Genomic DNA, 22,666 nt, shown 5'->3' with positions numbered 1-22,666 from the left:
ATAGTATTTATTGAGCGCTTACTATGTGCAGAGCACTGTACTAAGCGCTTGGAATGAACAAGTCGGCAACAGATAGAGACAGTCCCTGCCCTTTGACGGGCTTACAGTCTAATCGATTGGTAGACACATTCCCAGGTTGACCTGAGTAATTGATGACTCCCCTTTGGGGGCAACCCAAGAAGCAGCATGGCTTAGTGGATAGAATGTGGGTCTGAGAGTCTCTGGGCTTCAATCACCTCATCTGTAAATTGGGGATTAAGCTTGTGAGCTGCATGCAGGACAGGGACTGTGTCCAACCTGATTACTTTGTATCTACCCTAGCGCTTAGTAAGCACGTAACAAGCACCATTATTATGATTATTTTGATTTCTTCCCTAACAAATGACTAGACTAGCAGGATTTTTAAATTTTTAATCTTGAGATTTTACCTAGAGTACACTTTCTTCTTCCCAGCCCATTTCATACTTATCCCGCCTTACATACACAAGGATGTTTACTGAAGCCAAAGCGAAACAGCAATAGCCAGAGCACGTGAGCAGAAAAACCAGCTCTCTGCCAGATCCTTCGCCCCTGTGGTCACAGCTCTGCTTCTTGCTGTGTTCCCAGCTAGGGGAAAAACTCCAAGGGCAGCAATACAGGCATCTTCTCTTCTCACCTCTTGCTGGGCTCCCTGGAGTTCTCACCTTACCAAGGGAGGGTAGAAAAAATAAGTGCATTAATAGCAGGAGGTGGTGCTGCTTCCATCAAACTAATTTTTCCCCTATAATACGTTGGAATGCCTCCAGTCATATTCTGGTCTGGACCAACTCCCCTAGTTTTAAAGTGAAGATATTATGTGGGTTCTGTCATGTGGGTTAATCTATTGCTTCTCCCTGGTTTATGTGGCCTGTCCACTAACCTGGAAGGAGATTAGTAGTTTTTTACATTTATTTGCAGAACCGTTGAGCAACCAACAGCTCTGCCCAGTTTTCTAAGATCTTTCCCTGCTGACGACTCATGTCAGTCCCCGTCACGACTGCACCCACAGGTCTTTCTTTATCCAAGACTGTCGATCACAACATAGACTAGCACACTTAATGAAGACACATTCGCTAGGATCCTGTGCTCCAGATGTCCTCCGGGATCGGCCGCCATTCCCCTGAGGCTCTCATGGCTCTGCTCTCACCTTGCCCTGTGAACGGCAGGCCGCCCGCATGAATTTTAGCTGCTGCTGATCGCATCCCGGACCTCTCCACCAGACGGTCGCAGGGCTCCTTTGGGTACTGAGAAGCAGCATGGTCTAGTGGATAGAGCACAGGCCTGGGAGTCAGAAGGATCTCGATTATAATTCCGGCCCCACCACTTGTCTGGTGTGTGACTTTGGGCAAGTCAATTAACTTCCCTGTGCCTCAGTTATCTATGAAACAGGGATTAATAATAATGTTGGTATTTGTTAAGCGCTTACTATGTGCAGAGCACTGTTCTAAGCGCTGGGGTAGATACAGGCTAATCAGGTTGTCCCACATGAGGCTCACAGTCTTGATCCCCATTTTACAGATGAGGTAACTGAGGCACAGAGAAGCTAAATTGACTTGCCCAAAGTCACACAGCTGACAAGCGGCGGAGCCGGGATTCGAACCCATGACCTCTGACTCCCAAGCCTGGGCTCTTTCCACTGAGCCACGCTGCTTCTCTGCGAGCTTCTCTGTGATTAAGACTGTGAGTGTGAGTCAGGGACAGTGTCCATGTGAGTCAGGGACAGTGTCTAGCTCGAGTTGTTTGGATTCACTCCAGCACTTAGTATAGTGCCTGGCACAGAGTAAGTGCTTAATAAATACTAAAATGATTATTATTATTATTACCTGCCACCCCCATCACAGCTCTCAGGACCTTCGGTGTCTTCCTGAACCAGAACTCCACGTGGCCCATCACACTGGCTCTCCTCCACGTCCCTGAGAAACCCTTTTTTTATGGTATTTGTTAAACTCTTACTATGTGTCAAAAACTATTCTAAGCAGAGGGATAGATACAAGTTATTTAGGTTGGACACAGTCCCTGGCCCACTTGGGGCTCACAGTCTAAATAGGAGGAAGGACAGAACTGGGGCACAGAGAAGTTAAATGATTTGCACCAGGTCACACAGCAAGCAGTTGGCAGAGTCAGAATTAGAACCCACGTCCTCTGACTCCAAGGCCCATGCTCTTTCCACTAAGCCATGCTGCTTCATCCCACTGCGCCCTGCCTCACTTCGACAGGATAGAGAAAAGCAGCCACAGCCTGGCACCGCCTCCACAAAACCTCCGCGAGACTGAGACGGTTGCTGCTGGGCCACTCACTCTGGCCATGGGGATCCTGGACTATGAGGAGCCTGAAATCTGCTTCCCTAGCCACAGTACCATACCGAGCTTTGGTTTTTGTCTTCATATTGTCTCAGCGTTTGTTTTTTTCATCTCTCTTTCATCGAGAAGCAGCGTGGCTCAGTGGAAAGATCCCGGGCTTGGGAGTCAGAGGTCATAAATTCTAATCCCGGCTCCGCTGCTTGTCAGCTGTGTGACTTTGGGCAAGGCACCTAACTTCTCTATGCCTCAGTTACCTTATGTGTAAAATGGGGATTAAGACTGTGAGCCCCATGTGGGACAAGCTGCTCGCCTCGAATCCCCCCCAGTGCTGAGAGCTCACCTCCTCCAAGAGGCCTTCCCAGACTGAGTCCCCCTTTTCCCTTTGCTCCCCCTCCACCCTCTGCTCCTCCCTCTTCCCCCTTACCCCTTCCCCTCCCCTCAGCTGAGCCCCCTTTCCCTCTGTTCTCCCTCCCCTCCCCACCCCATCTTCTGCTCCTCCCCCTTCCCTTTTCCCCTCCCCTCAGCACTATGCTCATTTGTATATATTATTTATTACCCTATTTATTTTGTTAATGAGGTGTACATCCCCTTGATTCTATTTATTGTGATAATGTTATCTTGTTTTTGTTTTGTTCTGTTTTGCTCTGCTGTCTGTCTCCCCCGATTAGACTGTGAGCCCATCATTGGGCAGGATTGTCTCTATCTGTTGCCGAATTGTACATTCCAAGCGCTTAGTACAGTGGTCTGCACATAGTAAGTGCTCAATAAATACTATTGAATGAATTGATCTCTCTGTGTGTATCTCTCACTTGTCTTCTCTCCCCCTATTATTTTTAGACTGTTAGCCCCAGGAACCATATCTAATTTCCACTTGTGTGTTCTTTCCCGACATTGTGTTCAGTGTTCTGCACACATTAAGCACTTAAGAAATACTATCGTGGGGCTACTATTCTGTCTCTGTTCAAATTTGAATTTAAGCTACAACAGGGAGGAGGCAAGTTGGTTATCCTAATGCTTGAAGAGTCCAACCGTCTCAAAATTTTCAAGTCTTGTGTCCTTACTAAGCCCAAAGAAAAAAATAAATGTGATGCTTTGCATTTGCTTCTCCTGAGGTCTAACTGATAAACAGAAGGCTAGGAGCAGGTCAGTGACTATCTTTGCAAAGTGTTGCCTTGCTTTTGTTGTTTGCTATTAAAAGTAGTTCATTTTTAATACCCATCCTTTGATTTTTGGAGGGAGGCAGATCTGGAAGACAAATAGCATCTGACTGCCAGTTTTTCTGAGTTGACATTTTTCCTTGTTTGTGTGTGTGGCAGGGAGAAGTGCCTTCTTCCTCTTCAGCTTGCTTTGGAATCCAAGAATGTGAAATTGGCCCAGCATGCTCTAGCAGGGATGCAGGTACGGCTTCCAAACAAATGTCTTAGTACACATTTACCAATTCCTTTTGACATTTCAGATCCGGCCAAAACCTAGTTAATGCGGGTAATAGGATATGATTACTACAGACATCAATAATGAAATGTTTCATCTTGAAAAGAGCACAGTTTAGAGCCCTGAATGGGTCAGATTTGGGTAGTCTGAATCCAGATGATATACTCAAGATCCTTTATTAAAAAAGAAATAAAACAAGACTGCCTTTTCTGTTGGGGCTAATATTTAAATGATCCCTTCAGTATTAAACACTTTAGTATTAAAGGAGCTCTTCAGTGGCTTCTGGGTGCCATGAATGTGTATGAGTATAATCCAGTGTAGTTCTCCTTCTAGTTCTGGTAGTGCTCAATTGGGGAAATGGTAGGAACAGCCGGTAAATACAGATTTCTGTCTCTGTCTCGGTTTTAATTATATTAATTTCTGAGTCCAGCCCCGTGGGAGGTAAAAGCTTAGATCAGTGAAAGGTTAAACTCTACCAAAGAAGACATGTGTGCATTTAGCCCTTCATTCTTCCTCTCCAGACTACTTAGTTCCACAGTGGACAGACAGTAACCCATAACTCAATCAATTATTGACTATTAATTGATTATTATAGTAATAATCAATCATTACTATATCATTATATTATTATTTTATGTAGAACATTCTGCTAAGTGCTCTGGAGAGTACACACGAGTTAGAAAGCATGATCCCTGTCCTCAAAGAGTTTTCATCTAACTGGAGAGACAGGCAGTAAAGAACAGGTAGGAGGAAGTAACAGAGTTTAGAGATACGTACATAAGTGCTACAGGGGCAGTGCCCAAGTGCTTAGGTGGGTGTCAAAGTAGTGAAATGGCAGCAGGATGAAGAGACGACTGTCTGAGGCTAGCCGAACTCAACCGAATTTGGCTTTCGACTGGTCCAACCTAGCTCTTTGGGTTGGGCCTCTCAGGGCTCCAGCACAGTACCTTTTCCAATCAGAACTTTTTCCCACCTAACACTATCTTCCTGACCTTCAGCTATACTCAGTCTTTAAAGGTACATGAACTTCTCCAGCATTCCATTTCTAAACCAGGGTTTCCTAACTCCTATTTTCTTGGGCTCGCAAAAAGATTGGCAATTTACAACCTGATTTGAGCCTGATGCTAAGGTACGAACACAGTTATAGATACGTGGTACTTGGTACTTGTTTGCAGGTTGAAGAAATTTTACTTAGAAAATTATTACTTTAAGGGTGTTCAAGCAGGGTAATGCCTACAATATCTAAGGCCAATGGTTGTATTTTCTCTTTCAAAGATATGAACACTTTTGCCCTGGAAGAGTTGATGCATTTCCAGAGTGACATCTTTTTTTAATGGTATCTGTTAAAATCTATTAAGCACTTACTATGTGTCAAGCACTGTACCAATCACTGGGGTACATATAAGATTAGACTGTAAGCCCGTCAAAGGGCAGGGACTGTCTCTATCTGTTACTGATTCGTACATTCCAAGCGCTTAGTACAATGCTCTGCACATAGTAAGTGCTCAATAAATACTATTGAATATAACATAATCAGGTTGAACACAGTCCGTGCCCTCATAGGGCTCACAGTCTTAATCCCCATTTTACAGATGAGGTAACTGAGGCACAGAGAAGTGAAGTGACTTGCTGAGGGTCACACAACAGACAGGTGGTGGTGCCAGGATTGGATCAATGCTTAGAACAGTGCCAGCGCTTATAACAGTGCTTGGCACATAGTAAGCGCTTAACAAAAACTGCTTATGAAAAGCAGTGTGGCTTAATGGAAAGAGCACGGGCTTGGGAGTCAGAGGTCACGGGTTCTAATCCCGGCTCTGCCACTTGTCAGCTGTGTGACCTTGGGCAAGTCACTTCACTTCTCTGTACCTCAGTTACCCCATCTGGAAAATGGGGATGAAGACTGTGAGCCCCATGTGGGACAACCTGATGACCTCGTATCTACCCCAGCACTTAGAACAGTGCTCGGCACATGGTAAGCACTTAACAAATACCAACATTAAATTAAATTAAAAACCATCATTATTATCCCAGGTCCTTCTGATTCCCAAGCCCATGCTCTATCCCCTAAGCCACACTGCTTCCTTTCTTGCCTATTTATTCAGTAAAACATGTTCAGTATATAAAGTGGGTAAGGTTTGTCATAAAACCCTTTCTGTCTAAAGAAAGGTTACTTGGAGATTTTAAACCCAGGCCCACTCATTTTTTATGTACAAGTAGCTTCCCTTACATAAGACATTACAGTTGGGTTTTCACATAAGCACGGTTGTCTTCAGAAGGTAAGTTTGACAGGATAAAGGGAACTAATGGTAACATCACAACTTCCTGGACAGGTGTGGAGTTTGTCTCCTCTCTTCACTCATTTTCAACCACTCTATCCTGGCATGTTTCTAGGGTTTCTTGATTCCTGTGTAGCTCCATCTGGAAACAAGGGCGTGAATGCTCCTTAGTACTAACTTTCCCTTCTAGGTGATTGGGACCCAAATCACAAATCGCCGCTCCTCCACTTGTCATCTGTGTGACTTTGGGCAAGTCACTTAACTTCTCTGTGCCTCAGTTACCTCATCTGTAAAATGGGGATTAAGACTGTGAGTTCCACGTGAGGCAACCTGATAACCTTGTGTCTACCCCCAGCACTTAGAACAGTGCTTGGCACATAGTAAGCGCTTAACAAATACCATCACTATTACAAGAGAAACAGCATGGCTTAATGGAAAGAGCACGGACTTGGAAGTCAGAGGACGTGGATTCTAATCCCGGATCTGCCACTTGTCTGCTGTGTGACTGCAGGCAAGTCACTTAACTTCTCTGTGCCTCAGTTACCTCATCTGTAAAATAGAGATTAAAAGTGTGAGACCCATGTGGGACCACCTGATTACCCTATATTTACTCCAGCGCATAGAACAGTGCTTGGCACAAAGTAAGCGCTTAACAAATACCATTATTATTACTATTATGAGAGACCACTGCCAAGGTAAGAGTAGCTCAAACCAGGGACTAGGAATTGTGACAGTAAGATCCTAGGTTCTGATTTCAGGAGGCCCAGGGGCTCAGATCTGGGAGTCAGGAGATCTGGGTGCTAAATGACTTCAGCTTAGAAGCCTTCCTTCTCTGTATCTCAGCGTCCTCATTTGTGAAATAATTCCTGCCTCCTAAGCAATGTTATGAAGACAAAATGAGATCACTGATGTGAAGGTGGTTTGTAAACATAAAAATGATATGCAAATTCAAAGTATTATTTTGACACTAAAACTTGCCTCCTGACCCAGTGGAAAGTGGTTATGTTTGAGGGGGAGTACGATATGATGGGGAAATAAATATCCTGAGGGGTGTGTTCTGATGCGGATCTTTTCACCCTCCTCCTTGCAGTCCTATACACGTACTAAACACGTTAGGATTTTATTTCTGAAAAAGTTCTTTAGCCTTCTTTGCCCACTGAAGAATTAAAACCAGAGAAATGATTTGGAAAGAAGACTTGATACCTATTTATGGTAGATTTCTATCACGGCATCATCATTTGGGATCTTCTATAATGATCTCCAGGAAAAGAGGGCAGCTACATACCTAGGACAATAAAAATAGTACCTTGGACAGTAAAAATAATCGTCAGATGCTTAATAAGTTACAACCGAGATTGCTACCTTGTGCCTCTTTACAGAAGCTTCTCTCTGATGAGAGATTTGTATCCATGGAAACAGACTCGGATGAGAAGCAGCTGCTTAATCAGATCCTGAATGCAGTCAAAGTGACTCCTTCCCTCAACGAGGACCTGCAGGTGGAAGTGATGAAGGTTAGTGTGACATAGGTTTCAGGTCTGCGTCATCATGACAGAGACAATTCTGAGCTCAACGCATTAGACTTGGGTAATCTTGAAAATTGCCCTCCAGTGGAGCTGTTCAGTTGTGCTTATGTTGCCAAGGGTAACCCAAAACAAGTAGGATTTTTTCAACTTTTCATGATTATCTGGTACATTTTAGTGCAACCTACAACTATATATGAGGATGCAAATTCAATACATTAATAAAGAGATATGACCTGATAAGAGAGGACATGAGTTTCATCACTGTTTTTGGAGACTGTGTCTAAGACACTAAATGAATCCTGGCTCTCCCCGAACACATCTCCCCGCCTCTCTCCCGTTCATTAATTTAATCATATCTATTGAGCTCTTATTGTATGCAGAGCACTGTACTTTGCCCTTGAAAAGTACAATACAGCAAAAAAGAGAGACAATCCCTGCCCATGACGGGCTTACATTCTAGAGGCCAATGCAGGGGAAAGGAAGGGGCAGGGTCTCATCCTTTGCTATTCCTCGAGACCCTCAGGGAATGGGGGAGAAATTGGCTTACTTCTTGCCCCTGCAATGCTACTTTCGTACCATCCCACCTCCACATCCCTCTCTTTCCCTTCCCTTGAAATCCATGCTACGTATCTCTATCCCAGAGTTTAGCACATACTAAGTAATTGATAAGCACCATAATTATGAAAATGATTACTCGTGTCTCAGTATGCTGGAGACCAAATCTGTCTGGTCTCTAAATCGTGGTATCCACTGAGTGCTCTGGCACACAGTAGTGGTTGGTCGATACTGTCTCAATTTGAAAGCAGACACGAGCCTGGCAGTTCTGGGAAGTGCCCAGAGATATGACTTTGTGAGTGTCAGGGATCAATCAATCAACCCATGGTATTTATTGAGCACTTACTATGTGCAGAGCACTGTACTAAGTGCTTGGGAGAGTATAATACAATGGAATTAACGGCCTGTAGCGAGTTTACAGTCTAGAAATTGTGGGCAGGGAATGTGTCTGTTTATTGTATGTACTCTCCTAAGTGCTTAACATGATTCTCTGCACACAGTAAGCTCTTAATAATTATGATTGAATGAATGAATGAATGAATGAAAAGAGATCCTGAAAGGAGGGTGTGGGGAGTGTATTTGAGATCCCACAGACTGGATTATGGGAAGCAGCAAGGACCTTGTTAGACCTACCCTACTGCCATCCAGGCAGTAGTTGAAATGGGAAAAAAGAAACAGGGAAAGAGAAGAAGAATTAATTTACATTTTTTCTTGGCTTTCTTAGTTATGACCTTTTCTAGTATTTATGAATTAAATAATTCTCTTTTGAATTAAATAATGAAGCTAAAGCTGTGCCTAGCATTTGCTTAGTGTAGCTTCATTATAAGTTACACTTGTTTAACCCTCAATGACCCCACCATTCTTTCTACTGGAAAAACTTCAGCCGTATACAATTTTCACCGACCCGAGGGACTAGCAAAATTGAGCATGGAAAGGACAAATATCTACGGTGTTGCCATAGACACAGAAGGAGAGGGAAAAGGCTTAATTTATGGTGTTCTCTACCTGTTCCCTGCGATTAAACCTGCCACTGGTTAACCGTTACACTGGAAGCTCTAGGGACACACTCAATTGATCATATGTGGCAGCACTTGTCTGTGTATAGCCCAAGGAACTTCCCATTTAAGTGAAACTTAATGACCTTTTACTGTTAAGTACCTCATGTAAACCAAGAAATAAGGCCTACTTATTTCTCTTGAGTTTTTCTCCCGTTGAATGAGGTCCATGAAAAATTGTCAGACCTCCTTCTGTGCTGCTTCTACAGGAGTTCAGAGTAGTGACAGGAGACCCAGAACTACTTTTATTGTTTTTTCTTAAATTGAAAGTTAATTTCCAGGGCTTTTTCTTGGGAGCCTAGCTTCTTGTCAGGAAATTTTCCTGTGGGGTGGAAATTCTACAGGAAAATTTCTAGATCTAAATTAAAATAGGGGAACAAACAAAAATGTAGAGATCTGGGGGTCAGGAGACCTGGGTTCTAATTCTGGCTCCTCTGTGACCTTGGGCAGTTCACTTAATCTTTTTCTGCCACAGTTTCCTCATCTGTAAAGAGAAGCAGTATGGCATAACGGATAGGGCAGAGGCCTGGGAGTCAGAAGGACCGGGTTCAAATCCTGGCTCCACAACTCGTCTGCTATGTGACCTTGAGCAAGTCACTTCTCTGTGCCTCAGTTACCTCACCTGTTAACTGGGGATTGAGACTATGAGCCCCATGTGGGACATGGACTGTGTCTAACCTGATGAGCTTGTATCTCCCCAGCATTTAGTACAGTACCTGGTACATAGTAAATACTTAACAACTGCCCTAAGAAAAAAATAATACCCAAATGCACAAAGTATACCTTATGGTAACTGGCTTAAAGCATAGGCAATTACCTCTAATGGAATGGCTTCTACATCTTAGCCCCTCTTTTCCTAGGCTGCATTATCAAAATGGGGAGGTCAGATCAAAAAGTCCTATTTAAATTTTTGAAAGTTTCTTTGTGCCACATCATTCTGGAAGCTTCTCGTTTAAGGCAGAAAATATGTAAAGTTTGTTTATGGAATAAAAGTCATTTCATTCTCTATTGAAAGCAGGAGTTCAGTGCAGTGATGCTAAAGGATAAGTGATAAATAGAAGGCAAGAGTCAGGAAAAAGGGGATGTGATTGTGTGGGTACTGTCTATGCTTTTGTCAGTCACTTCACCTTTTCAGTCCCTTCTTCGGAACCCCACTTCCACCATAATGAGCTGTTTGATTTTCCTCTATGGTAATCGAAAGGAGCCATATGTAGCATCCTTTTCTAGTACAGGAAGAGAGATAATCACTTTCCTACTCTGTTGCCATAAAGTAGTTTTACCTGTTTGGGTAACCTATTGGCAAAGAAGCCATTTTCAATATTTTCTAAACTACTTTTGGAGGGAGTGAGATCTAGTGGAAGGAATACAGTTCTCATGTCAGAAGACCTGAGTTCTAGTTCTGGCTTTGCCATTGAAGTGCTGAATGACTTTAGGCAAGTCACTAACACCTCTGTGCTTCAGTTTCAAGTACTGCGTCTCTTCTTATCCTGAAGAAGGCAGATGTGATAACTGATGCAAAAGCAGTCTGGAAAATAAAAACTCTGCCAATTCAAGCTACTATTCTCTGACCTCATTTAAACTAATAAATACTTAAAGTAAATAAGCATCTTCAAAAACTGGTGTAGAAGGGCTCCTGATGTAGTTGGAGCAATACTAGCAAATTGGAACAGTACTTGTAGTTGAAACCGTACGTACTAATTAGTAAGTGCTTACTATGTGCAAAGTGCTGTGGTAAGTGCTGCTGGGGTGAATATAAGGTAAACATGGTCCGTGCCCCACATGCACTTGGATCTGTTCCCTTTGGGCATTTGGTATTCACCCTACCTTTGGCTCCACAGCATTTAGGAACATATCTGTAAATTATTTATTTATACTAATGTCTGTCTCACCCTCTAGACTGTAAACTCACTGTGGACAGGGAACATGTTTACTAACTCTGTTATATTATACTCTCCCAAGAGCTTAGTAATAATAATAATAATTATGGTATTTGTTAAGCCCTTACTATGTGCCAAGCACTGTTCTAAGCGGTGGGATAGGTACAAGGTAATTAGGTTGTCCCATGTGGGGCTCACATTTTTAATCCCCATTTTGCAGATGAGTTAACTGAGGCACAGAGAAGTTAAGTGACTTGCCTAAGGTCACACAGCAGACAAATGCGGAGCCGGGATTAGAACCCACGTCCTCCGACTCCCAAGCTCGGCTCTTTCCACTAAGCCACGTTGCTTCTCTAGTACAGTGCAGAGGCACACAGTAAGTGCTCAATAAATGCAACTGATTGATTAAATTGAAAAATAACAATAAACTACAAAATAAGCAACAACAACATTGTAGAACAAAGTGGCTAAGCCCAGTTCTTAGAGTAAGGAATCCTCATACATCTCACAGTTTCTCTCAGTCCTTCCCTGCAACCTGCCGCAGCCTCCCCAGTGTGGGAACAGTTTTCTGGCTACTGCAGAGCACTGGACACTCGCTTGACGTTGGCCTGACGGGGGCCGAGAAGACCTGGTTATGTTAAAGGAAAACAATTGGAAACTTGGGAGCCAAGGCTGAGCTGCATTTTTCTGATGGAAATTGGAGAGGCATCCCCGGTTCCCTACTTGGGGGAGAGAACCTGCAGCTCAGCACATTTTCCTAGGCCTTAAATCTATCTCATCCTTCTCAGGTGTAGCCACAGGTCTGATGCTGCCCAGGACTGGAGTAAGGGTCCTGTGTAGACTGCTGGCAAGGGGCAGCTGCCACGGCCATGGGACTGCCAGTGGGGATTCTTAGAGAAGGCTCCCCGTGGGGCTGGCGGAGCATGGCTGGCAGACTCTGAAATCGTTGTTTTATGTGCAGGCTAGACTGTGAGCCTGTTGTTGGGCAGGTATTGTCTATCTGTTGCCGAATTGTACATTCCAAGAGCTAGGTAGAGTGCTCTGCACATAGTAAGTGCTCAATAAATAGGATTGAATGAATGAATACAGACTGTAAGCTCCTTGTGGGAAGGGCATGTGTCTGTTATATTTTACTCTCCCAAGTGCTTAGTACAGGGCTCTGCACACAGTAAGCACTCAGTAAATTCGACTGACTGGTGGTGCAGTGTAATGTCACACAAGCTGCTCTGCCTGCTACATAATAATAATAATAATGGCACTTGTTAAGTGCTTACTATGTGCCAAGCACTGTTCTAAGCCCTGGGATAGATACAAAGTTATCAGGTTGTCCCATGTGGGGCTAACAGTCTTAATCCCCAATTTACAGATGAGGTAACTGAGGCGCAGAGAAGTTAAGTGACCTGCTTGGGTCACATGGCACTGGATATTCTCCTCAGGACAGCAGAAAGCCACATGTCCAGAAATAAATGTTGCGAGGGTGGCATTCATTTTTAGTTGATAAAATGGCTGTGAAGTATAGCCTGTGAGCTATCCAAAATTAAGGATTTTTTTTAGCAGTAATGAAGTTTAAAAATCAGTTTAATCAAGTTGATTAGTTCAGAGGTGCTTGGCTACAGGCTTGGTGATTAATCAATGAGAATATTAGTTTTTAACAGATTGAACTATCCCCTAGAGCTGTGGTGTATATTCAGACAGGGCATGACTCAATTCTGATGAGGTCCTACTGCCCTTTGCAGTGCATATGAGCTACCTCATTAAGCAAAAAAAGAAAATTGTGCTAAAATTCTCAAGCAGGGGCTTTGAAGGACTCTCTCTGTTCCTTCTCAATTGGGTCGCACAAGTGATTATTTCCTTGCTAAGCTTTAGTGAGTTGCAGGGTTATTTGATATACCACTCAAACAGGCTATGTTTTAGGAGTCATTTGTATTGACAGGCAAATCAAATGGCCAATAATTAGGGAGAAATGTCTGGAATAAGAGTAAATATTTTAGGGAAAATAAATGTTACTAGAGAGAATTTTCCAATGTGTATGAAACTAAAGACTTTTTGTGATTTTTTTTTCCTCTTTCTCCTGTTTCCTGCCTCCTCCCCTCCCCTTCCCCTTGTATTCTCCATCCTTTTTTTATCTTTGTTGAAGGTTTTACTCTGCATAACTTACTCCTCCACGTTTGACCTGAATGGAAGTGCAGTGTTGAAGATCTCTGAGGTGAGAGTCCCCCATCCCAGCTCACCCTTGGTTGCTGCCTGTGCTTGTGTCGCTTGCTCTGAGCTCCTCTTTACTGTTAACGGCAGCCATGATTAACAGACCCAGATTGCCCTGGAAGGAGACCCTAGAACCCTCCTGGGGCTTTCTTTCTCCAGTAACTCTTTTTATTCTGCTGTTCATTTCAAGTGGGTAAGACTCCAAACAAAGCTGACCATAGTTACTTCTGAGGAAAACACTCTAGTGAAACGCCCCACTGAACAAAGCCAGCTGAAAATGCATTTCCCAGCACCTTTTGCCTGCCCTGAAAAAGGGGGAATTGGATTTTGCCCTGCTCCTACTTTGAACCTTTGGAAAAGCAGTGTGACCTTGGGGGTTCTAATGTGATTCTGCCATTTATCTGCTATGTGACCTTGAGCATGTCACTTAACTTTTGAGTGCCTCAGTTACCTCATCAGTAAAATGGAGATTAAGACTGAGCTCTGTTAGGGACCATTGTGTCCAACCTGATTATCTTGTATCTACCCCAGAGCTTAGTATCTGGCACATAGTAAGCGCTTAACAAATATATTAAAAAAACCCAAAACAGTCAACTGGGCATTTTACAATAATGCATCTCCTTTTTTTGAGCAACTCATTGCAGCAGAAGGGACCTAGACAAATCAGTGAAGCTTCCAAGAACAGGTCATCACGAAGGTCACTCACAAGCACTTAGTACAGTGCTCTTCACACAAACATTCAATAAATACCATTAGTTAATGGTAGGCTCCCAGGATTTATTCTTATTCCTCTGGCTCTTGGTAGCACTGTAGCTCCAAGTTGGCCATTCAGTTTAACTGAGACTATTTTTCCGGTTAGTTGCCAGGAAGCACAGTGGTTTATGCGAGCTACAGATCTTCTAGAGGGAAATACGTCCAGATGGGAAGAACTGATGTCATGTTTGATTGTTCTGATATTTAAGTAAATCTGTTTTTGAGGAAGAGAGATCTGATAACATTGGTGTGTAACACCACTGGGACTCTAAGTGCAGGTGTTGAAAGGTTTTGTGCTAAAATTCCTCGCTGTTCTGGTAGTACATTTAAATAGAATGCCCTGCACACTGGGGCAAAGTGTGGATCAGTTGAGGAGGAGGATGGTGATACTAGCTTACATGTCAGTCTAACATAAATCATTCATCCCACTGGAAATACTTTGGTGAAAAGGTTTCTTTACAAATATCTAGGAATAGAACCATTCCTTACTATGTTTGCATCACCTGCTTGGGACATTTTTAACCTTAATTGCAATCATGTACCTGAAATGTTCAAAGCACACGGAGAGGCCCTATTTTATGATATTTCGTATACCTTATCTCAGTTAATTAATGGTAGGCTCCCAGGATTTATTCTTATTCCTCTGGCTCCATACTCCTCGATGACAAATGTATAAAGGCCAGATTTTTAAGGATATAGTTTAATTACCTGGGGAGATGGCAGACTCTAATTCACGTTTGTAAAATATTAGCATTGTCTTTTATTTTTGTCACTGTGCCATAGAGCTACTGCCCATGGAACAATAAATCTTTTAAACTGGTTTTTCAGGAATGGAGACTGATTTGTTAAGCTAAACAAATTTTCTTTGTCATGAAAACTGAGACTGTTTTCCCAATCCACCCAGGACACTGTAATCAGAGTGCAAACCAGACACGTGTCTGGTGGTTGGCCCTCAAATGAATCTTAAGCTCCTTTTATTCAAGTGGTTCCTCTTGGAGTTAGGGTTGGAGAACCTCCACAGCGCAAAGACTGGGCATTTTTTCCCAGGGAGCAGGGGTTGGAGAGGTAGGTCTTAGTGAACACGGGGCACTGCTAAAGCTTTAGCCATCAAACAGTTTGCCTTTTCTAATCTTCAGTTTCTGGGGATTAATTTGCAAAGGGTGGTGTCCAGAGAAATTTGTCAGGGTTAACAGCTGCCTTAGGTGGCAGTTCCGAGAAGCTAGAAAGTAGGGCGAGGGATTGCATAGTAAAAACTTTTTTTTTAAGGGTACATGTTAAGCACTTGCTGTGTGCTAAGTGCTAGGGTAGCTACAAGATAATCAGGCTGGCTCACATAAGCCTAACAGTCTAAATAGAAGGGAATAGGATTTAAATCCCCATTTTATAGATAAGGTAAATGAGGCACAAAGAAGTGAAGTGACTTGCCCAAGGTCACACAGCAGACACATGATAGAGTCAGGCTTAAAACCCAGGTCCTCTGACTCCCAGGCCCATGCTCTTTCCCCTAAGCCATGCTGCTTCCCTTGGACTGGAACCCACTACTTCTAATGCCTAACTGGTGCTGTTGGCTTCCCATCTTTCTTTTACATAGAAGTCACCTAAAATTGATATTAGGGATTCTAGAAATACTTATCTCACGTCCTCTTCTTGGCCATTTCTCCTTCTGCACTTTTTATTTGAATCCCCTTATATCTTCTTAATTTGTTTTTCCTTCATCGTGCCTACCCACAAACACTCTTCTTAGCCTCTCTCTCTAGTGCTCTCATTTTCCCAGAAGTCCTGAGCCTTAGCATTTAGCAGAGCCCAAAACCTTTCAGCAGAAACACCACTGCCTTCCTTACTTGGAGGAGGATCTGGATAGAACTCCTCTGGCCCCTATACCAAAAACTCCATTTACTTTCTTCTACATCTCCATGAGCTGAACCTAAAGTTCTGTCTCTTTCCCTGCTTCCTAAAGTGAAGGGAAACACTAAAGTGGCATCCGTGGATTGGAGTCCTTCAAGGGCTTAGTGGCTGCCCTAAGCATGCTCAGGAGGCATGGAAATATTTTGGGTCAGGGAAGAAGTTTCTGTTCAGTCATATTTACTGAGTGCTTATTAAGCTCTTGGGACAGAACAATATATCAATAATATATTTGCTGCCCACAACAAACTGTTCTGTACGTTGTTGAGATTGAAGACCTGGATTTCCTGGACAGACTGAGATGAAAGCAACCTACTGTCATCTCGACCACTCCTGTTTTCATGCCCATAGTCTTCTCATCCTTCTCTTCCCTTTTTAACTCTAGCTCATTGCCAGCAATAGCTGCTGATTTGGAGATAGTCTGAGTCCCAGCGACACGGGATATGCACAGGCCCTGTCTCTGAGGGCTGCAGCCAGGAGAGGACTTTTCAGCAGTAATTCTCAGCTTTCTGGAGCCAGGAGGATTGACCCCAGCGCTGTCAGTCCTCCAGGAATCAGCTGGAAGCATTCCAGGGTACTCCGGGCTGCTCCTGTTTTAGAGGGAAAAGCCCAGCCCTGCTAATAATCACGATGGTATAGATTTTACAGCAAGAGAAGCATCATGCCCTAGTGGATAGAGCACGGGCCTAGGAGTCAGGGGACATGGGTTCTAATTCTGACTTTACCAATTGCTTGGGCAAGTGACTTCATTTCTCTGTGCCTCAGTTTCCTCAACTGTAAAATGGAGATTAGATACTTGTTCTCCTTCCTGCTCTTCCACCACTTAGTACAGTGCTCTGCACACAGTAAGCGCTCAATAAATACGATTGAATGAATGCAGGACAGGGACTGTGACTGACCTAATTAACTTGTATTTGTCCCAATGCTTAGACCAGTGTTTGACACTTAGTAAGCGCTTTACAAATACCATTAAGAAAAGGGAAAATTTGGGCTAAACAGTCATTATCATCATCATCACTACCACCATCATAACATGCTTACTGAGTGCCAAATATGAACAGAGCTGAGGCTACTGTATAAAACATGTATAAGACCAGGAGAGAAGATTTAGATATGAATTTGGAAATGGCTCCTTCTAATGATAAAGACACACTCCTTTTGTCCCATATCTTTTTTCTTGTCCATGGAAAACTGCAGTCAATCAATTGATGGATTTGAGTGCATATTGTGTGCAGAGCACTGTACTAAGCACTTGGGAGAGTGCAGTGCAACAGATTTAGTAGACATGTCCCCGGCCCACAAGGAGCATACAGTTTTAGAGGGAGAGATGTTCATTAAAATTATAGATAATGAGGAACTGCGCTGAGCAACATTGGTTTATACTCCAATCTCTATTAATGTTGCCCACTAACTGAAGGTTTAAGAGTTAGCATTTCCTTTTTTACAGTCAGGTCTACAATTAAGTTTCTTCTTTATCGTAAATAAAGCAGACAGAACTGGTAAAATCGAATCTCCTCAGAGATAGAAACAGTGGTTTCACTTTCCTCTAACCACAGAGTCAAGGAATCATGAGGAAGAACCTATTTTCTTTGATGGCCCTTGGTGCCATATTCAGTTTGTCAATTCTGAGCTCAATCCTGCCATTGGTGGAGTTGAAGTTGCAGTAATTCAGAAAAAAAAATGTGTAAGCTGCCTCTTTTCAGATCAGAAGAAGCTCAGTTTATTACAAAAACGTTTCTTTGATTGGCAGTTCTAAACTTAAAGCCCTTTTGGCTCTTTGCATTGATTTGACAGTACCTTTTAGAGATGTTATTTGAAGTGGCCACTGCCATTGGAGATGAGCCTTTACTCCTTCAGTGAGAATTTGATGGCCCCAAGACTAGTTATATTCATAGTCCTCAAACAAGGATTTTGGCTTACACGGAGAGGCCCTCCAGCTATAATAACCCAAAGGAAAGGAGGCAAGTCGGTGCCCAATGTCCCTTCCCCGGCTGTTGGAAAATTAAAGAGGCTTTTTTTTTTCCTGCAATCTTAAGGACCAGACTATTTGGGGATGTACCAGTGGTTCCTAAGGGTTTCAAAAAGATCGGGATTCATGAGGTGGTTTAGAAAACAATGCCAGGGATTTGAAGTGGTGAATAGAACACAGCAAAGGAAAGTTTAAGTGTGTACTCATATTGTCGTTGTGGGCAGGGAACACGTCTACCAACTCTGTTGTATTGTACTCTCCCAAGTGCTTAGTACTGTGTTCTGCACACAGTAAGCACTTAATATGATTGATTGATTGATTGATTGATTGACTGTTGGTCCTTTATGGGTCTTTTCAACCTTGGTCCCTTACTTGAGTAGGATTTCACAATCAGTAGAACAGCTATTTAGAGAACTGGAGATGGACAGGGGAATCAGACACAGTCATTCAGTGGTATTTATTGAGCACTTACTGTGTGCAGAGCATACTTGGGAGAGTACACTACAGTTGGCAGACACAATCCCTACCCTCAAGGAGCTTATGATCTAATGGGGGATTTCACCACCATCAGTAGGATGGCTATTGAGAGAAATAGAGAGAGAGAGAGACACTTAAATTCAAATTCCCCACTGATATTCCCCTTCCTACTTGGGTGTATACCTGACCCATCATGCAAACGCAGACTGGAGGTGAATGAAGATCCTGGTAATAGCCCCAGGTGTGGCTCTGCCCTCTATTTTCCCTTTCACTGAACAGTATATATTCCTTTTAGAGTCGTTGCTGGCAGGCTTCCCTCCCAGGAAAGTATTCTGCTGACCTCAAATTTGAGACCTTATCAATCAGTGATATTTATTGAGTGTTTACTGTATGCAGAGCAGTGTATTAAGCACTTGGGAGAGTAAAATATGACAGAGTTGGTAGTTGTGTTCCCAGCCCATAAAGAGCTTATAGTCTAGAGTGGGAATAGCTTACAGTTTAGAGTCTCATCAGCAAAAATGAGCTGTCAAACCCCCTCAAAAGAATTCCTTGTTGGGAAAAGTCCCTACTCCTTTCCTTGGATTTTGGGGCCCTTATTCTGTGTACTAGTTCATCCAACAAGTGCTGTGATCAGAAAGAAAAGAAAAACAAGCCTCTAGAGTCTTATGATCTTGGCCTCTAGGCAGCAACCTCTAATAATGCCAGATTTCTTCCTGCTTGTCCCCCTTTTAAGTAAAATTAGAAAGCAAAAAGGGAAAAAAAAATCCCACTACGTTTCCAGTGGGACAATGGATATTATTTGTAAAACAGCAGATAAAGAAAACCCCGATTGCCATGCTCTGTGTCAAGCTTTGGTTGTTTGTCAAACCACTGATTGGAGAACGTGGTTATTGCATCCTTTGTGGCCCTTAGATTCATATTCGCATTGCTTCCCATTGCTTTTTTGTGTTTGTTTATTCTTCACTAATCCCACTGTGTTTTTGCTCTTAGTTGTGTTTGGCATGTCATAAAGCTGGATGTCCTCGAATGCATGAAATGATCAAAATGTCCATTGTGCAACTCTTCACCACCCTGTGCCATCGTGTTTTCACTGGTGCGCAGGGACCTGTGTCCTTTCGCAAGGTATTGAATTTGGTCATTTTTGTGTGGTTAATGCAGAGGCTGTGAAGAAAATATGCATGCATGATGGGGAGGTCGGGGAAAAAATACGAAGGTCGTCCAAAGAGGAAATCAAAGTGCCCTTTCCCCGGAAACTCAGCTTGTCTGCTAATTCTGTTCTTACACAACACCTCTGGTGTCAGATTATGGCTTTCGGCAGAGGATTTAAAGCCAAGAAAAATAACCAGTTAAGATTAAAGGATTAAGATTAAGAATCATGCCTCTTCTTCCAAGTTTGGCGTGGTGATTTTTAATCTTGTGAGCCCCGCGAACAAGTAGGGGAGCAGATCAAAGGAAAATAACCGACCATTTAGGGTCCATTTTTACTCTTTAAAGAGGAACCCTTCTAAGTAGTATGACGGGAAGTGCTGATTTTCTTTTTATTAATACAGCTGCCCTTTAATTCCCAGGCTAGCAGGATTTATTGAACTTCCATTTATTCCATTTATTCCCCTGTTATATATGGTATGCACTTTGCAGAAAAAATTTTGAGTTTCCAAAAATCAAGTCGAATTGGTAAGTCTTTCATGAACTCTGTGCATTTTTCATGGCATTTATTAAGCATTTATTATGTGCCAGACACTGTACTAAGTGCTGGGGTAGATTGAAGCTAATCAGGTTGGACACAGCCAATGTCCCACTTGGAGCTCACAGTCTTAATCCTCATTTTATAAATGTGGTAACTGAAGCACAGAGAAGTTTAAGTGACTTGCCCAGGTCACAGCAGACAAGTGGTAGAGCCAGGATTAGAATTCAAGTCCTTTTAACTCCTAGGTCTGTGCTCTATTTACTAAGCAAGCTGCTTTTCATATGTATTTTGAATATTTACTCACCAAGTGTGGTACACATAACATTTTCTGTGGTGTTGGAGTACAACCAAGTAAAGAAAAGTAGAACAAAGCACTCTTGGATCAATAACCTTGGAGCAGGGTGGCCTTGTGGATAGAGCATGGGCCTGGGAGTAAGAAGGACCTGTGTTCTAATCTCAATTCTGCCATCTGGGTGTAGTGTGACCTTGGGCAAATCACTTCATTTCTCTTTGCCTCAGTCATCTCATCTGAAAAATGGGGATTAAGACTCTGAGCCCCACATGAGACATGGACTGTGTCTAACCTGATTAGCTTGTATTAGCTCAGTGCTTAGAACAGTGTCGGCACAAAGAAAGCGCTTAACAAATACCATAAAAAGACGGCTTCTTTTAATTTATTTTGTATTATTTATAATACAAATTGATAATATTTGATAAACTGATAATATGTATTGTCAGCGTGGATTATCATGGTACAGTTCTCAAGGACATTTTAGTTTGAAGACAGATGAGTCAATCTTACATTTTAAAATGTCAATTTGTGCCCAGTAATAGTTTTAATAGTCCTACTACTCTGATTTGAAGTCAAGGAGAAAGCTCTCCAAGTAAACAATAGCAGTATTTCCCCTACCTCTTCAGCTAAATTGTAAATCTTGAAACTTAAAAGTTTGCTATTCCACTGAAGACAGTGCATTCCTTTAAACTGTATGGGACTTATCCCTACAGCACAAACCGTAGATTCCACACGGCTGTTTTTGGTATTCTTCTGTATGTTTTCTGACTGGAAGAATCTCAGGTAATTCTTTTTCATTGGAGTACAGAAGAAATACTAACTGACCACATATAGAAAAAGATGTATGTGTTCTAACTGCATATAGATAGTAGTAGCACAATACATTTATTGCTTTAATGAAAAATAAGATATTGGCAATAAGCAAACTTTTCCCCACAAATCCAGAAATGTAGGAGCTAAAACACAATAATAAAATGATTTATTAAAGACCAAAGCCTGAAATCTTTCCCAGATATGGCACCGATGAAAATTTTTTTCTATATTTTTAAAGAGCCAATTTCAGGTTACTTTCTTGGGATGGGGTGGCAGTGAGAAAAGGAAGGATTTCTATAAATGAATTTATTTGGTGTTCATGACAGTGTCCTGAGTTTCTAATGACCTCCCACTGGTAATTCATTCACTATTTAAATACAGTAAGTTAACACTGTATTTAAATAATGCAATTAGCATTATCAAAAGTCTAACTAACATCCTAAACTGAGTCAAGCAGACTTTCTGTGCTGAAGGGGATTTGACTTCCTCGCTTAGGGTTGGTTACCTAAAATGTTTCTCTCTGTATGTATAGTGTATACGTGCTACTGTCTTGTTTCCCTCACCAGGTTTGCATTGAGACATACGTATCTAGCTGTCACCAGCGTAGTATTAACACCGCCGTGCGGGCGACTCTCAGCCAAATGTTGAGTGACTTGACTTTGCAGTTACGGCAAAGGCAGGAGAACACGGTGAGCCTCCTGGCAGACTGATGTACTGATCACCACCCTGCAGGGTATCCTATGCATGAGGTACAGAGAAGCAGCGTGGCCTAATGGATGGAGCACGGGCTTGGGAGTTGGAAGGACCTGAGTTCTCATCCTGGCTCGGCCACTTGTCTGCTATGTGACTCGGGCAAGTCACTTCTCTGTGCCTTGGTTACCTCATCTGTAAAATGAGGATGAAGACCGTGAACCCCTTGTGGGACATGGACTGTATCCGACTTGATGAGTTTGTATCTCCCCCAGCGCTCGGTACGGTACCGTGTATTATTATTATGACTATTATTATTCCTACTGCTTGCCGAAGTGTTGTCCACTCTGGCACTGCACACTGCCGACTTGTGCACTGAGGTACCTCACGCTGCGGTACTGTGTACTGGGGCACTGCGCAGTATGGTACTGCATGCTGCAATACTGCAAGCTGCAGTAATGTGCACTGAAGTATGCACTCAGTGGTACTGCACACTGCCGTACTGTGCGCGGAGGAATTGGCCACTGCGGTACTGGGTGCTGGGGCACTGTACCCGCTGGCACTGCATGCTGCAGTCATGCCCACTGAAGTATGCAGTCTTTGGTACTGCACACAGTGGCGTGACTCAAATGTTTCCAGGTTGCTCCTGAGGGGGTTAATCACTTCTTTTTTTTTTATAACTATCTGGTTGTTCAAGTCTGCTATTTTTTCCCACATCAGTTCCCACAGTTCTCTTCAAATTTTTCTTCAGGGGATTTATTTACTAATTTTTTTTTTGGTGAATTTTTCTGTGGAAGTAGGATTTTGGAAGAGGGTTTGATTTTGTTTTCCAAATAGCCAGTTTCC

General features: G+C 42.7%; 1 protein-coding gene across 5 annotated transcripts in view; it reads left to right on the top strand.

Moving 5' to 3' along the window:
- Positions 1–22,666, top strand: part of ARFGEF3 (ARFGEF family member 3) — a 136,357-nt gene that overhangs the window by 24,335 nt on the left and 89,356 nt on the right. For 4 of the 5 annotated variants that reach the window (XM_029057919.2, XM_029057918.2, XM_029057917.2 and 1 more), the window contains exons 3-6: positions 3,635–3,716; positions 7,405–7,536; positions 13,173–13,241; positions 21,697–21,819. In XM_029057919.2, the coding sequence (XP_028913752.1) occupies positions 3,635–3,716; positions 7,405–7,536; positions 13,173–13,241; positions 21,697–21,819 (406 nt within the window). The remainder of the gene's footprint in view (positions 1–3,634; positions 3,717–7,404; positions 7,537–13,172; positions 13,242–21,696; positions 21,820–22,666) is intronic. The other variant, XM_029057920.2, reaches the window with a different exon arrangement.

This window comes from Ornithorhynchus anatinus, chromosome 2 (genome assembly GCF_004115215.2).
Source record: "Ornithorhynchus anatinus isolate Pmale09 chromosome 2, mOrnAna1.pri.v4, whole genome shotgun sequence".
NCBI classification, from domain to species: domain Eukaryota; kingdom Metazoa; phylum Chordata; class Mammalia; order Monotremata; family Ornithorhynchidae; genus Ornithorhynchus; species Ornithorhynchus anatinus.
The sequence above is the reverse complement of the archived record's forward strand: the minus strand, read 5'-3'. Positions and strand labels throughout refer to the sequence as shown.